Source organism: Carcharhinus amblyrhynchos, chromosome 17 (genome assembly GCF_965287045.1).
Source record: "Carcharhinus amblyrhynchos chromosome 17, sCarAmb.v2.hapA, whole genome shotgun sequence".
Lineage (NCBI taxonomy): Eukaryota > Metazoa > Chordata > Chondrichthyes > Carcharhiniformes > Carcharhinidae > Carcharhinus > Carcharhinus amblyrhynchos.
In genome coordinates this window covers 32,578,721-32,595,013 of record NC_137340.1, presented here as the reverse complement: position 1 = coordinate 32,595,013, position 16,293 = coordinate 32,578,721, and the positions used below count along the sequence as shown (strand labels likewise).

The window sequence follows — 16,293 nt, the reverse complement described above, 5'->3', positions numbered from 1 at the left end:
GATATGGGGAGGTTAGTATAAGTTTGGTTGCAGATCTGTCAATTACCTCAGAGTGGCAGAGCAGGTTCAAGGGCTAAACGGCCCGTGTTCCTAAACAACACGCATCACTAGGACCAAAACAAAAACTAGTCTTTTACCTCAAGATCATTGACTCAATACCTCTTTACAGAAGTTTTCCTTTGAAAGAAATTTACAGTGATTTAACACTGGGATACATCACTGGCTGCGTACGTCTCTCTGGTTAAAAGGACAGAGCCATGTTGACAATGGGACAATTTGAGACAATATAACTGTAAAATTAAGTATCACAAGCTTTCAACGTTGGTACTAAAATGATAATTAATCCATCTGTACCCTATCATATACCTGATCCATTATGCAATATTAAATGGATCCAAGCCAGATGGTGATTCACAAAATAAGATGTAGAATTTTTTCTTTGTTATTCACAGGATGCAGCATTTCAAACCTGGTATGTCTTTAACAACATAATTGACCAACCATTAACATGCTACATCATTTACTCAGTTGCGTAATTGCTATATTGCCACTGAATTCAATATGACAAACATTCATCAGAAATTTGTTAAACAAACGAATAACTATTAACTGTAACATTGATTATTTCAAAATGGTTTAATGTCACACAATTCTGACAAGGAATGTCTTTGGTTTCCACTACTTTGTTGTGTTTGAATCACATTTCCAACATAACCACCTACCCAACTCGATGCAGTCGTCTCCTTTAGCTTCTCTCTGAAATATTCAATCACTTTCTTCTCCCATTCACCACTGGCACCATTTTGAACTGCAAGAGCAAATAAAATTCATGTCTTAAACACTTTAAAAACACTTCTTAACCTGCAGTTCAACTTTCACGGGTTTCAACTGCTTGAAGAGGTATGTCCGAGATACTACAGCATGCATTAATAGAGCACGCTTAACACAAAAGGGATGCCTGATTTCAGATACATTAACAGACAAAAGCAAATGGAAGCCTTGGCAAAGGAGCAGATATTTTGGAGGATTACCAAACATGAGAGTTTTAATTAGGGCCTTACAAAGGAAAGGTATAAAGGTTTCAGCATGGGCCTGGACAGTTGAAAGCAGGATCACCAAAGAGGGGTCGGCATAAGATGGCAGGGCAAGAGGGGTGTGTGTGTGTGTGTGTGTGTGTGTGTGTGTGGGGGGGGGGGGGGGGGGGGGAAACAAGGTTAGAGATGAACGTTCAAAGGAATTAAAACATGAGGATGAAGATGAAGATGTTGAAGAAGAGATAATGTAGGATTGAGAGGCAATGATGAGCAGCAAAAATAGTTGTAGTGGATAAGCTGGACTTTGTGGTATAGGAAGTAGTAGAGTTTTGGGAGGTCATGCCAGTAAAGCATCAGATTGATCAAGTCAAGAATGACAAGACATGTTGAACCTAACATGGGGGCAGCATGGCAGCACAGTGGTTAGCATTGCTGCCTCACAGGGACCCGGTTTCGATTTCCAGCTTGGATCACTGCTTGTGTGGAATTTGCATATTCTCCCACTGTCTGTGTGGGTTTCCTCCGGGTTCTCCAGTTTCCTCCCACAGTCCAAAAATGTGCAGATTAGATGGATTGCCCATGCTAAATTTCCCCTTAGTGTCAGGGGCACTAGATAGGGTAAATGCATGGGATTATGGGGATAGTGCCTGGGTGGGATTGTGGTCAGTGCAGACTTGATGGGTTGAATGGTCCCCTTCTGCACAGATTCTATGACCCAGAAGGCTATAACGTTTCTTATGAAAAGATGAACTGATGTACGTACAGTATACATTGAGCTTTATTGGAGCATTGCAGCAGGCCAAGGGCAGATATGTGGGCATGAGAGCAAGATAGTGAGTTGAAATAACAAGGAACAGAAAGATTGGGATCATGCTTGTGGACTGAGCAAATGTGTTCTGCAAAACAGTCACTCAGTCTCTATTTAAGTCTCCTCAATGTAGGGGAAACAGCATCAGGAGCAGTGAATACAATAGAGATCAATAACTTCAGACTGTGATCTTTCTCCTTTTTTTGATTGGACCATGATCTGACCTGTCTTCAATGGGAGATCCCTTATTTTTAAAATCGCATTTCCTAGTTCAAGCCTCTCCCACAAGGGAAAATATCCTTTCAGTATCCATCCTCTCAAGTCCCCTCAGGATCCTACATGATTCAATAAAGTCAGCTCTCTTTTGCTAAATTTCAATGGATACAATTCAACCTGTCCTACCTTTCCTTATAAGATAACCACCCCCCACCCCACCTCCAATCCCCCATGCTCTGAAAGAGGGTCATCTAGATTCAAAACCTTGGCTCTCTTCTCTCCCCACAGATGCTGTGAAACCTGCTGAGATTTTCCAACATTTTCTGTTTTTGCCCGAATTCCAAATGTCAGTCAAGTCAACCTTCTCTGAACTGCATTTATATATATTCTTTTAAATAAGGAGACCACAGTGCTCCAGATGTGGTCTCAACTGTAGCAAATCATCCCTCCTTCTACATTAAATAATCCCTGCAATCAATTACAACATTCTATTTGCATCCCTAATCACTTGCTATACCTGCGTATTAACATGCTGATTCATGCACCATGTTACCCAGATCGCCCTGTACCTTGAGAGTTCTGCAATCTCTCTCCATTTAAATAATATGCTACTTTTATATTCATGCTAAAATATACAAGTTCACATTTTCCCTTATTGCCAACTGAAACTTTGTTTACTTAACTTATCCACATTCCTTTTCAGATTCCTTACATTCTCTTCACAACTTACTTTCCCACTAATTCTTACACTATCAAATCTTGCAACCATATATCCAGTCTTTTCATTCAAGGCATTGATATTTATTGTTAATAGTTGAGGTTCCAAACACTAATCCATTCTTCCTATTATTTCATTGGAAGAAACGTTTACTCATTCAGTCCTGGATGCCATGGTACTCTGTAAAGGAAAATCAGAAACCTCAGGGGAAACTGACACTCAAGCTGTTTTTAGCTTGATGTAAATCCTTAATCAAGGCCACTTATATCAGCTACTAGATCCAACAGACTGAATGGTTTTGTGCAGATTATACGTGTACAATTTATGAATCATTATGTAATGATAAAGTATAAAATGTTCCACAATCACATAACCCTAAGAAATATATTCAACCTGGTCTTTTTACAAAAAAAGGTTTCTAATGCACAAGTCACTCTGTGAGTAGTACTGTTTCAAATGCACCCATTAATTCACAACGTGACAATTCAACACCAACTAAGCCGATATTTATTTACCACTAAGAAAAACTTTTGACCTGAAAGTGCAGCTCTAGATTCTATGCAAAGGGACCCCTTCCAGGGACTTAAAAACAGGCAAAATAAATTATGTGGAATATATTTGCCTAAATTAACATGCATCTTATCTACCAAAGGAAATCCCCTACACATGCACAAAAGACCTATTTAGAACTGATGACACTGCGAACGTATTTTTATCAGTAAACTATTTATATTGGGGAAATGTTAATGCCACACCAAACACAAAAAGCATGGTCAGTCTTCTAATATTTCAACAAACTTGCAATTCAGAGCAAGGACATTTCAAACATTCTGGATTATTGAAGAACCCACTCCACAGACTATATCAGCTTAGTATTTTAGAGATACAAATCCCTTAGCCTCCAATAGAAGTTATCGAGCAATGCTTTTAAAAGTAGTTTATAGTTTCAGCAATCAGCTAAAAAGAAATAATTGAATGTTAAAAAGTCCTGTCCTCGGCTTTAGATATTTAAATACATATTTGAGTTGTGAGCTGACAATCATGTTTGTTAATTAGACTTTATGTCCCTCCAGAAAGGAGAAATAACTGAGTGAGGAGCTGCTGAGGGGTAGAGCTGGGGGAGGGAGGCCTGCAGCAAATTCAACTATGGCAGACCAGGAAAGGGGAGTTTTAAATAAATTGAAGCGGTGAAGCGGCAAAGCCGGACTAAATACTCACCGAAGATGCCCTGCACGGCGCTCAGAGGGTCATTCACCCAGTCATCCACACACGGCATGTTGAGGAGAAGTTGCTGCGGGACAGAAAAAGGAGGACGCGCGGCCACTGCAACTTTTCCAGAAGAGCAGCCGATTGCAATGGCGGGAAAACGACGTCACTGACGCAGCCACCGACCTCCGACCTCCGCCCACGTACACCGCGTGGTTACGTCACGTCACCTCCCGGGGGACACGCAGGCTGCGCCGTTACGTCACCTGGGCTACGCGGGCCGCGCCGATACGTCACCCAAGGGCCACGCAAGTCTTCCCCCGTGACGTCACGGGCAGTGTTGACCTCTGACTTACCCTGCTCCGCCCCTCCCGGCCGCTCCGCGGAGCCACTGGTTACGTGTCGGTGCGCGGAGCAAGATGGCCGAGCGCAAAGGGAACACCAACTTGCTCTTCTCCTCTGATACCGAGTTCAGCTTCCCTGTGCCCTTCATCCCCGTGAGCCAGGCTCAGGCTCAGGCCCCGGCAGTGGACACCAGCCTTCTCTCAGCCGGTGAGTTAATGCGGGCCGACCTAAGCCGAGCCGGCTCCCGGTCCGGGAGAAGCAGTTCCGGCTCTGTGGGAGTCCCTTTAACTTAAGGGGGGGGGGAACGACATCTGGACCCACGGCTCCGATGTCTCTGTTTTAAACTCGCATCGAATGTTTTCAGCCGTCTACCGAGTGATTTGAGTTGTGTTATCACCTTATACTGGGAGGGGAGGGAAGGAATGGTTCAGGTGTGTGTCATTGAGTATCTGAGCCCGACGTGTATGTTTTATCTGAAAGAAATTTGAGTGTATTTATTCCCAAGAGGAATTGCATCAAAAGTCAAACCTTAAACAAAAACATGGGTGATGATCATTCAGGCCAGTGAGTTTGTGCAGCTCCAACTCACTTCGTGGTTTATTTCACCTGCAAAACTGTTGTGCAAGTTGCCTCCACTGCATTTTGGTAAGTTGTATAACCTGTGACATATATTTGATTTTTTTTTGTTAGAAATTAACACCCTGCAAGTCATTCTGTATACTGTAGATGCTTGAGTTGCTATACTGCCAACTGTGACTTAATGGTTGGACTCTTGCCTCCTGAGTTAAGATTGTTGGTTTAAATCCTACTCAAGGGACTATCACACAAAATCTATCTTGGCATTCCAGTACAGTATGGAGGACATCCTGCACTATTGGGAGCTAATGTTTTTTGTATGGAAGGGAATGTGGACGAACATAGAGATCTTGGGGTTCATATCCACAAATCTCTGAAGGTTCCCACTCAAGTGGATAGAGCTGTGAAGAAGGCTTATAATATGTTAGCGTTATTAACAGAGGGTTCGAGTTGTGGAGTTATGCTGCAACTGTACAGGACCTTGCTGAGACCACATTTGGAATATTGTGTGCAGTTCTGGTCACCTCACTATAAGAAGGATGTGGAAGCATTGGAGAGAGTGTAGAGGAGATTTACCAGGATGCTGCCTGGTTTGGAAGGTAGTTTTTAGGAGGAAAGTTTGAGAGAGCTGGGGCTTTTCTCTTTAGAGCAGAGGAGGATGAGAGGCGACTTAATAGAGGTTTATAAGATGATGAGGGGGATAGATAGAGGGGACATGCAGAGACTATTTCCTCGGGTGGATGTAGCTGTAACTCGGAGGCATAATTATAAGGTTCATGGTGGAGAGATAGGAGGTATGTCTGAGGTAGATTCTATACTCAGAGTGGTTGGGGTCTGGAATGCACTGTCTGCTGTGATAGTGGAGTTGGACACTTGAGGAACCTTCAAGCGGTTATTGGATAGACACATGGAGTACACCAGAATGATGGGGACTGGGATGGCACAACATGGAGGGCTGAAGGGCCTGTACTGTTCTGTGTTCTATGAAGGATAAACCAGGGTTCCATGTACTTTCTTAAATGGATGTAAAAATTCCATAGTGCTATTTAAGTGAAGAGCAAATAAGTTACTGTTAATAAGTACTCATCCTTGTCAGTATTGTTGTGGCACAACCAATACATTTTAAAAAATTTGTCTGATTATCAGATTGTTTTTTGTGTGCATATTTGCTGCTATGTTATAGCAGTGATTGTGTTTCCAAAATACATCATCTGCTGTACCCTGAGATTGTGAAAAGTGCTACATAAATGCAAGACTAAATACACCATCCTGATGGGCTCGATGTGCATGCAGAGAATAGTTGAAATTTGAGTTCAAAATTTTTAATTTTATGGGCTACCTTCAGAAAACAGATCAAGCAACAGTTAAATATATTTAACTAGTAGGAATATTTACCATTATACAGGAATATTAAAAATAGACTCAATCTGAGAGTGTCTGTGAAAACACCACTGCAATATGTGCAATCGGAGAAGGGGTTTATAAAAGGTGTGTTGCTGAAATTCCTTACTAGATGTTAACTGTAGATGTTCATCACACTTTTGGCAAGTATTGTACTTCCACCACCACCATTAGCATTGTATAGTTTGAAATAACACAAGAAAGTTTCCAGAGCTGAGCATGTGTCATACATGGCAGCACAGGGGGTTCCCAACCGTGCATCGCAATTAGTAAAGGCAATTAGATGAACCATTAAACCAAGATTTTAACAGCTTTGCCTTTGACTGAAATCATAGCTTTAAATTGAGATGTGATAGATATAGGATAGATGTCAGGGGTAGGTTCTTTACTAGACAGTAGAAAGGGCTTGGACTCGCCAACATTAAGGGCATTTAAATGGTCATTGGATAAACATATGGATGATTTTGGAATATTGCAGGTTAGATGGGCTTTAGATTGGTTTTCACAGGTCGGTGCAACATTGAGAGCCGAAGGGCCTGTACTGTGCTGTAATGTTCTATGGCATTAACATTTCCCAAATATAAGTAGATATTAAAGTTTACTCAGAGATAATTGCAATGCCACCTGTTCTAAACAGATTTTTTTGTGATCTAGTTATCATAATACCTGGAAGGCTCTATTTCAATTTTGAATGAATAATGTTTTTTATCCTGGTAAATATGGGCGGCACAGTAGCACAGTGGTTAGCACTGCTGCTTCATAGCTCCAGGGACCTGCATTCGATTCCTGGATTGGGTCACGGTCAGTGTGGAGTTTGCACATTCTCCTCATGTCTGTGTGGGTTTCCTCCGGGTGCTCTGGTTTCCTGCTACAGTCCAAAGATGTGTGGATTAGGTTGATTGGCTGTGCTAAAATTGCCAGTTAGTGTCCTGAGATGCGTAGGTTAGAGGGATTAGCGGGTAAATATGTCGGGATATGGGGATGCGGCCTGGATGGGATTGTGGTCAGTGCAGACTCGATGGGCCAAATGGTCTCTTTCTGCACTGCAGGGTTTCTGTGATTCTAAAGCAATGCAGATTCAAACCTAGAGTTAAAGAATCATAGAATCTCTACAATGCAGTTGGAGGCCATTTGGGCCGTCAAGTCAGCACCAACTACAATCCCACCCAGGCCCTATCCTCTTAACCCTACTTAGTTATCCTACTAACCCCCTCACACTAAGAGGCAATTTAGCATGGCCAATCAACCTAACCCGCACACCTTTTGGAGTGTGGCAGGAACCGGAGCACCGAAACCCACACAGACACGGAGAATGTGCAGACCCCACACAGACAGTGACCCAAGCTGCATGGTAGCACAGAGGTTAGCACTGCTATTTCACAGCGCCAGTGACCTGGATTTGATTCCTGGCTTCGGTCACTGTCGGTGTGGAGTTTGCACGTCCGTCCCGTGTCTGTGTGGGTTTCCTCCAGGTGCTCCGGTTTTCTCCCAGTTTCTGAAAGACATGCTGGTTAGGGTGCATTGACCTGAACAGGTGCCAGACTGTGGCGACTAGAGGAATTTTGCAGTAACTTCATTGCAGTGTTAATGTAGGCCTTACTTGTGTCTAATAAATAAACTCATTTAAAAACTTAAACTTAAGCCAGGAATCCTGGCCTGGTCCCTGGCGCTGTGAGGCAGCAGTGCTAACCACCGTGCTGCCCAATATCTTGTAAGTTGAAAAAATAACATTTTTTGCCCACAGTTTCTTTATGCATTCAATTAAATACTTTAATTGTGGAAAAAAACTTTGGCCATGGTGAAACATCTGAGAGCTTGGCATAATGTATTGCTTTTGAGTGTAAAGATTGCTGTTATGTCAGCAACCATTCTGAGTCAATCTTTTCCCACAAACGGTGAGATGGATAAATGTAGTTGATCTGGTTATATTTGAGAGATCAGTTGTGACCAAGACATCAGGAGGACTTTGATCATCTTTGAATAATGTCATAAGATCTTCAATCTAAAAAGCTACCCGGGATCTTGGTTTAATGGTTCATCTAATTGCCTGTTACGAATCATGACCCGTGGTTTGGAAAGTTCTGAGCTATGCCGTGTGTTCATGGCACATGCTCAGCTATGGAACCTTCCTTGTGTTGTGTTCAAACTATACAATGGTAATGGTGGTGGTGGAGGTACAGGGATCAATTTGACAGGATTTAAGAACAAGAAACCTGTTGAATAATATGAATTGTGTTTTTAGCACAGCAACAACAGAGTGATCCTATTCCCCAGCTGCGAGCCAGTTTAAACTTCTGTTTGGATTTCAGCCTGATTCGCCACGTTCACAATAATATTTATTCAGGAGCAAGTGGGTTAGGGTTAGGGTTATTAGGGGAATTGCATGAAGATGACTGGTCGAACCCAGCGCATCTCTTTCTGTAAATATCTCCGCACTAAGATATGAATTTCAAGTTATCTTGCATAGATTTAATAAATTCTCTCAAATGTACGTTATCAAAAATCAACATTCAGAAGCCTAATTTTCCAATCACTCTGGAATTTTTATCTAAATGATTCAGTGGAGTCCTTCAAGCTAAGAGCAGTTAAAACTGCTTTCATCTTGTGCTCAGAACCACAGTTGATTCCTGGGTGACCAAGTCATCAAGTTTGTGGTAAGATGTAACTACAGAGATTGCTGTCATGCTACAGTTTTATAGAACCTTGGTTAGGCCGCACTTGGAATATAGTATTCAATTCTGGTCGCCACATTATCAGAAGGATATGGAGGCTTTGGAGAGGGTACGGAAAAGATTTACCAGGCTATTGCCTGGCATGGAGGCCATTAGCTATGAGGAGAAATTGGAGAAACTGGGATGACAGAGGTTGAGAGGTGATCTGATAGAAGTCTACAAGATTGAGAGGTTTGGACAGAGTGAATAGTCAGAAGAATTTTCCCAGGGCAGTAGAGTCAATTACTAGGGGACATAGGTTTAAAGTGCAAGGAGCAAGGTTTAAAGGAGACATACGAGGCAAGTTTTTTGCACAGTGGCTGGTGGGTGCTTGGAACTCGCTGCCAGGGGAGGTGGTGGAAGCAGATATGCTAATGAGTTTTAAGGGATGTCTTGACAAATGCATGAATAGGACGGGAATAGAGGGATATGGTCCCCCAGATGGGTAGGGGGCTTTAGTTCAATAAGGTAGCATGGTCAGTGCAGGCTTGGAGGACCAAAGGGCTTGTTCCTGTGTTGTAGTTTTCTTTGTTCTTTGTTCAACGCTTGGGGTGAGATGACCAAATTTTATTCTAGTTTTTAATTCTTTACTTTGTTCTTTCATGGGATGTGAATATCACTGACATTTGTTGCCCATCTCTAATTGACTGAACTGAGTACAGAGGTCTCTTAAGAGTAGATCACTTTGATGGGGGTTTGGACACGCATGTAAGCCAGATCGGGTAAGGATGGAAATGTGCCTTTCCTAAAGGACATTAGTGAACCAGATTGATTTCTGTAACAGTCATTGGTAATTGTCATGGTCACCATGGTGTTAAGACTAGCTTTATGTTTCAGAATTATTACTTCAAATTCCACCAGCTGCCATGGTGAAGTTTGAATTCACATATGCCGATCTCATTACAAGATCTGTGACATTATCAATATGCTACTGTCTCCCTTTTTTTAATTACTAAATTAATCTTTGAGGAACAGGTGATGTTCAGCAGCAAGATTACAAAAACAGAATATTAGTTAAATAGGAGACTACAGAAGGATCTGGGTGTCCTTGTACATGAACCACAAAAGGTTAGCAGGGAGTTTGAAAGGCAAATAGAATGTTGGTGTTTAATATTCAGGGTTGGAAGGTAAAGGTGGTGCAGTCTTATTACTACTGTACAGGGTGAGAGTGCATCTGATATACAGTGACTGTTTTTCTCTCTTTACTTAAGGAGGGATACGCTTGTCTTGGAAGCAGTTCACAGATGGTTCACTAGGTTCGTTGCTGGGATAAGGGGTTTGTTTTATGAGGAAAGGTTGAGCAGTTTGGATCATCTTGGAGTTAGAGAAGGATGAGGTGATTTTATTGAAATGTATAAGATTCTGACGTGACTTGATGGGGTAGATGCTGAGAGAATGCTTCCCTTCATCAGAGTATCGAGAATGAGGAGGCACAGATTAAAAAGTAAGCGATCTTCTGTTTAGGATGGAAATGAGGAGGAATTTATTTCTGAGGGTCAGTTGTCTTTGGAATTCTTTACTCCAGAGAGCAGTGGAGGCAGGGTCATTGAATATGCACCAAGAAATTAGATAGATCTACAACGGAATTGAAGTTTATAGGGAACAGGCAGGTAGGTGGGGTTAAGGCCACAATCATATCAAAACTGATTTTACTGATGGTCAAATGGCTTACTCCTAGTTAAATTCTTCATAAGGCACATACACAGGAGGCCAAAGAGTCAGGATACAGGAAGACAACAAACCCCCCAGAAAAAGCTCCCCCAATCCAGAGACTTAGTCAGCAGCGTGCACACAAAACCTCCCCAGCCAGGAAACCCAAAAAAAAGCTCCAACACACATACCACCTTGACATCCACCCCAACCCTGGGAGCACAACTAAAGTTCCCATCCTGATAGCCCCCCCTCCCCCTAACACGCACCACCTCAACAACCACCTCTCCCCACCCCCTAAAATATGGCAGAATCCATGCACCCCACCACGTACATGACAATCAAAGGAACCCCACCCCCCCCACCCACCACATACAAATATATTCTCTCCCCCCCACCCCGTCCACCACCCTGCACAAGAAAAAACTAACATGAGTAATTTAGAGAAAGGAAAAATTCCAGGAGCCAAGAAGATTACAAGCCACAAAAGAAGATCAAGGCATCACAAGGGGCAACAAGAGTTGAACGTGAGCCGAACGAAAAAAGGCAGAGCACAAAGAAAAGGAACATGTGCTTTTTCTGTCTGACCCCAAAATCTTACTTTTAGTTAAATTCTTAGAACAGACATACCTCATTTCAAACCAGAGTAATTAATTCTATAAATGGTTCAAAACCCAGACTTTCTGCAGACTTTTCATAGAATCCTAACAATGCAGAGGAGGCCATTCAGCCCATAAAGTCTGCACCAATTCCCTGTCAGAGCATCTTATCCAGGCCCTATCCTCATAGCCCAACCCGCTAATCCTCCTAACATGCATGTTTTGAGACACTAAGGGACAATTTAACTGGGCTAAGCCACCTAATCTGCACATTTTTGGATTGTGGGAGGAAAGCAGAGCGCTTGAAGGAAACCCACGCAGACACAGGGAGAATGTGCAAACACCACATAGATGGCCACCCAAGGCTGAAATCGAACCCGGGTCCCTGGTGCTGTGTGGCAGCTTTGTTAACCACTGTCCCACTTTTTTTACTGGAAACTGTGGTAATTAAAAATTCCAAAAAGGCCCTTCAGGGGATCTGGGATCTATGTTAAGAGGGTAAGCGATTGTGTTCCCCTTTAGTCAACCAGATTGCTGAGACATGTGAAGTTTTAACCACGAATTGCAAATTAGAAATTGTAAATTGAATGCCAAATCATGTAATGAAAGTGACACACATTGAAGTTAAAAAAAATGGGATTAAGGAAGTAGACACAAGACAAAGAAAATGTTTCAAAAATTCTTAATCTGAAAGAATGAGACTCCACAAGAAAATCATTTTCAGGATTAGAGGGGTGTTGCCAGTAATTAAGATTCATCAACATTAATTGATTTACGTTTCAATGGACAAACCCTAGCTTTTGTTGGTGTCTTTAGTGGGTATATTTTGTAATGAACTCCAACCTCATGGCATTCCTTATATTTCAGTGCCAAGTCTATCAGTGAGCTACTGTTAAAGAGAAGCTTGTGAAGGAGCAATGTGACTTGGTAGGAACTTTTGAAGTTAGCTGAGAACCTAACTTTTTTTGATTTTAACAATAGAGGAAGCATTAGATGTTTTGCTTTAGGTATTGGTTTTTATTTTTAACTGAGCATGTGCAGTCACTCGAAGTTGCTGACTGGTTTATCTTTTAATAGCAATGAACACTAATAGCCTGCAATTTGCAGTAAAATAACAGTGACATTATGATTTTTATTAGATGTCAAGATAATGTCCTGCATTTTCTTGGACTTATCATTATGGTTGTGTTATTGCCAGAATATAGACCTCAATTTAAATCTTTCTTTTCACATTGGTTTTGTCTGTTGAGTTTGGTTATGCCTGTGCTGATTTCAGTGAATTTCTCTCTTTTATTTGGTCATCAGTTGTTGTAGGGGTCAACATCTTTGTTATTTAAACAGTTTCAAAACTGGGTACTATCGAGAAATGTGCGGTTGTTTCTGGATTTGTGTGACAATATTCATTAGTTGAGATGTAAGGAAAATATAAGCTGAACAAAATACTGATGGAGGCAAAATCTGTTTGTTTTCATTGGACTATTGTCAAGTTGCATATTTTCTATTGAAAATATTGGCCAGAGATAAATCACCACAAAGATCTATTATGGTGATGTGTGTGTTTCCCTTGGGGCATGTTTTAAATTTTCTCACTTGTTGTATTTTCTAACTAATCTTAAAAACATTGTTTTTATAAGTTGATATTTCATCCAGTTGTATTTATGTGTTGCTTTCAAGGAAAGTTAAATTTTGTTTCCAAAGTCGTAATAAAAAAGAATTCATTTTTCAGAAACAAAGTTTCTTGGTTGTGGGGTTAAAATAACCTTTGAATGAAGTGCCTTGAAGCTCTTGAATGAGTTTCAGAATCAATATCACGCTTTTAAAAAAAAATCAAAATAGTCAACAAAATCCTGTTTAGATCAAAACAAAATGTTGTTTTCAGTGCCAAGTGCTTTTAATTCTGGAAAGTTGTCTTGCTGAAATTACTGAACTCGCAGTATTTATGAGCTGAATTACCCGGTTCACATCAACCCTCAGTGATCGCTAACCCACACTTAGGAATTCTGTTTGTGAACCTTATCCTCCCATTTCAAAACCCCTCAAAACTTTATTCTTTGACTCTCCCTCCTTGATTTTGTCAGCAGCTATGGTGGCACAGTAGTTAGCACTGCTGCCTTATAATGCCAAGGACCCAGGTTCGAGTCCAGGCTTGGGTTACTGTCTGTGTGGAGTCTGCACATTCTCTCCTGCCTGCATGGGTTTTCTGAGTGTTCCAGATTCCTCCCACTGTCTAAAAGATGTGCTGGTTAGATGCATTGGCCTTGCTAAATTCTCCCTTGGTGTACCTGATCATGTGCTGGAATGTGATAACCAGGGGATTTCACAGTAACTTCATTGCAGTGTTAATGTAAGCCTACTTGTGACAGTAATAAATAAACATAAACTTTAAACAATCTGATTTCCTCCCTGCCCATTTCCCCAGTAGCCTATACTATTGTGCTATGTTAAAGGTACTCAGGTGGCCGCAGTGATTAATAAGTTCAGATTCATTCATGAGCCCACTCATCCAATTTCCTTAAAATAGTTGCTTGCTAAATCAGAATCATTAAATAAATAATTATAACTTTAAATGTTCTGTGTTATATTTAAGTATTTTTGTCTGAAAGAAGCAAGATAATGATTTAAATATATTTTAAAACGGTAATCTCTGTTTTGCCGTTGTGTTTTCTAACAGATGAATCGACAGATGTTGGTGAGGAGGATAGTTTTGTGGGTCAGACTTCTGCATCCACGAACCATCCATCAACATTCAGCTATTTCGCTCAGACTGTAACCAATAGTGATCCTTTTGCGAATATTGGACACCATTCTTTCACAACGGCAGCACCATCTGCAGGGACAGCTTCATTTCCAAAGGCTCCAGCTGAAGCACCCATTACTTCTACAGCACAATCTGCACAGGATCCCTTTGCATTTCAGAGCCCGCAGTCGCAGCCTGGCTACATGGTTCCCCCTGTCTCTCAGTATATTAACACAACCTATCAGAGTACTCAGCATGGAGTTTCCTCATCTACTGCTTTCACATCTGTCTCCCCTCCTCAGACCCAGCAGAATTTTAATCCTTACCGCCAGAATTTACAGAGTAGCCGGGCCAGTCCCTACTTTACACCACCTCAGCTGCAACAAAGTCAAAGCCAGAGTTACCAACAGATGCCGCCTCTTCAGTCCACTGCCCCAGCCAATCATCTTTACCAGACACCACCAACATCTCCACCACAGGTAGGTTAAGTTGATGCTTAACTGTCAAAATACTTGTTATCGCTTGTTGCATTATCCGTATAATCCTCCATTTATTCACAGACTATCTGAAAAGTCAATCCCCAGAGCCAGGTCCAGCAATGGCCCCAGAAGTGAAGTGCTTGCATAGTAACTCTTGTAGCTTTTTCACAGTTCAGATTTAAGTCAATGAACATCTATTAGCTAAATAATGATTATTTAGTTACAGGTATAAGTGTTGCAGGAATAATGAAGGTGTGACATTTTTCCTTTACACTATGGGTACACACCATTCCCCTATGTTGATTAAAAAGAAAACAAATAATTTTGTGAAGAATCTGGGCCTATCATACATACTATTTTGGGTTCAGTGGTATCATTTGCTCCTGTAAAATGTCTGAGCATTATTTTTCTCTGGGAATTGGCTCACGTTACCCTACATATCTATTTGTATGGTAACAGACCAAACATGTAAACATTGAACTGCTTTGTAACCTGATCTGGGTCTTTGTGTCTTTCATGCACATTTCCTCAGCTTCCTCCAAAAGTAGACTCAAGTTAATTCTTAAGTGTGTTGAAATATAGTTCATTTTATTCTTCAGGCAGGTGTGTACACAGAACAACTATGATCAGATGCACTTCGTCAAATTTGCTAAGATTCATTCTGTGTATCTATATAAAATGCTATGACGTTCTGCTCAAGTTTTAATTTTTCAATATTTTGTCCCATGGCATCACTAATCAGAAATTAGTGATTTCTGTCTTCTTGAAGCCCTCACTTATCTGACTCCTTTCTTTGTAGATATTTTCTTTGTAAACATCTGGCTCTGGTTTTTAAAAAGTAAAAAAGTTTATTTATTAGTCGCAAGTAAGGTTTACATTAACAATGCAATGAAATTACTGTGAAATTTCCCCAGTTGCCACATTCCAGTGACTGTTCGGGTCAATCCACCAAACCAGCCCATCTTTCAGATTGTGGGAGGAAATCGGAGCATCTGTAGGACACCTTCATAGACATGGGGAGAATGTGCAAACTCTACACAGACAGTGACCCAAGCTGGGAATTGAACCCGGATCCCTGGCGCTGTGAGGCAGCAGTGCTAACCACTATGCCACTGTTTCATCAAAGCTTGACTTCTTTAACTGCCTGTTCCAACCCCAGAGTGGAGTCCATTTGTTTAACTCCTACTAAGTTCAAATGAATAGATTAATGCGGTAACAATAGGTGTGAACGATCACTCAAATGCCACGTTCTTTTTATTTGTTTGTAGGTTGCTGGTTTAAGTGCCCTGTCTGAAATGTAATACGTGGATTTCTTCAGTGCTAAATTTAATAGCAGCGTTTTTAACGTTTATTAGACCAAGTTTCCTTCTGCAGAGAGATCTGAGACTTGTGTGAAAAGGACAAACAATAGTGTGACTTATTAACTAATCAGTTTGAAGAACCTGGAGTCAGATGGGACTGAGTTTAAATCAGAGAAATTGAGTTAGAATATTAAATTTAATATAAAATCATCAAATAAGGCAAAATTGAGGGGGATAGAAAGATGGGTTTGACGGTAAGAAAAGGGTTACTTTGTGTAACATAAAAAAACTCCAATAATTAAAATTTGAAAGGATGAGAGTCCTCACTTGTAAAAGTAGGTTGTCACCACCAAAGAAGTTGCTTGGCAGTAATTAATATTTGCCAGGCTAAACATTATAAACATTCATTTGCACTTGTGGAGAAGCTCTAACCTTTTCTGGCATGTTCAGTGAATATCTATCACATAAGTTTCAAGTATCACAACGTCAGGCTGTTGAATGTATTTGAATGG

The 16,293-nt window shown here is 41.1% G+C and overlaps 2 protein-coding genes across 3 annotated transcripts in view; one reads left to right on the top strand and one right to left on the bottom strand.

Moving 5' to 3' along the window:
* mcmbp (minichromosome maintenance complex binding protein) overlaps positions 1-4,138 on the bottom strand; it is a 34,936-nt gene extending 30,798 nt beyond the window's left edge. The window contains exons 1-2 of one of the 2 annotated variants that reach the window (XM_080205741.1): positions 3,995-4,138; positions 723-808 (exon numbers count right to left, since the gene is read on the bottom strand). In XM_080205741.1, the coding sequence (XP_080061867.1) occupies positions 723-808; positions 3,995-4,052 (144 nt within the window). In that variant the 5' untranslated portion in view covers positions 4,053-4,138. Of the gene's footprint in view, positions 1-722; positions 809-2,806; positions 2,928-3,994 lie in introns of those variants that run through there. The other variant, XM_080205742.1, reaches the window with a different exon arrangement.
* A 231-nt stretch (positions 4,139-4,369) lies between these two features.
* sec23ip (SEC23 interacting protein) overlaps positions 4,370-16,293 on the top strand; it is a 114,134-nt gene continuing 102,210 nt past the window's right edge. Inside the window, exons 1-2 of the mRNA XM_080205740.1 lie at positions 4,370-4,534; positions 13,936-14,480. Coding sequence (XP_080061866.1) covers positions 4,402-4,534; positions 13,936-14,480 — 678 coding nt within the window. The 5' untranslated portion in view covers positions 4,370-4,401. The remainder of the gene's footprint in view (positions 4,535-13,935; positions 14,481-16,293) is intronic.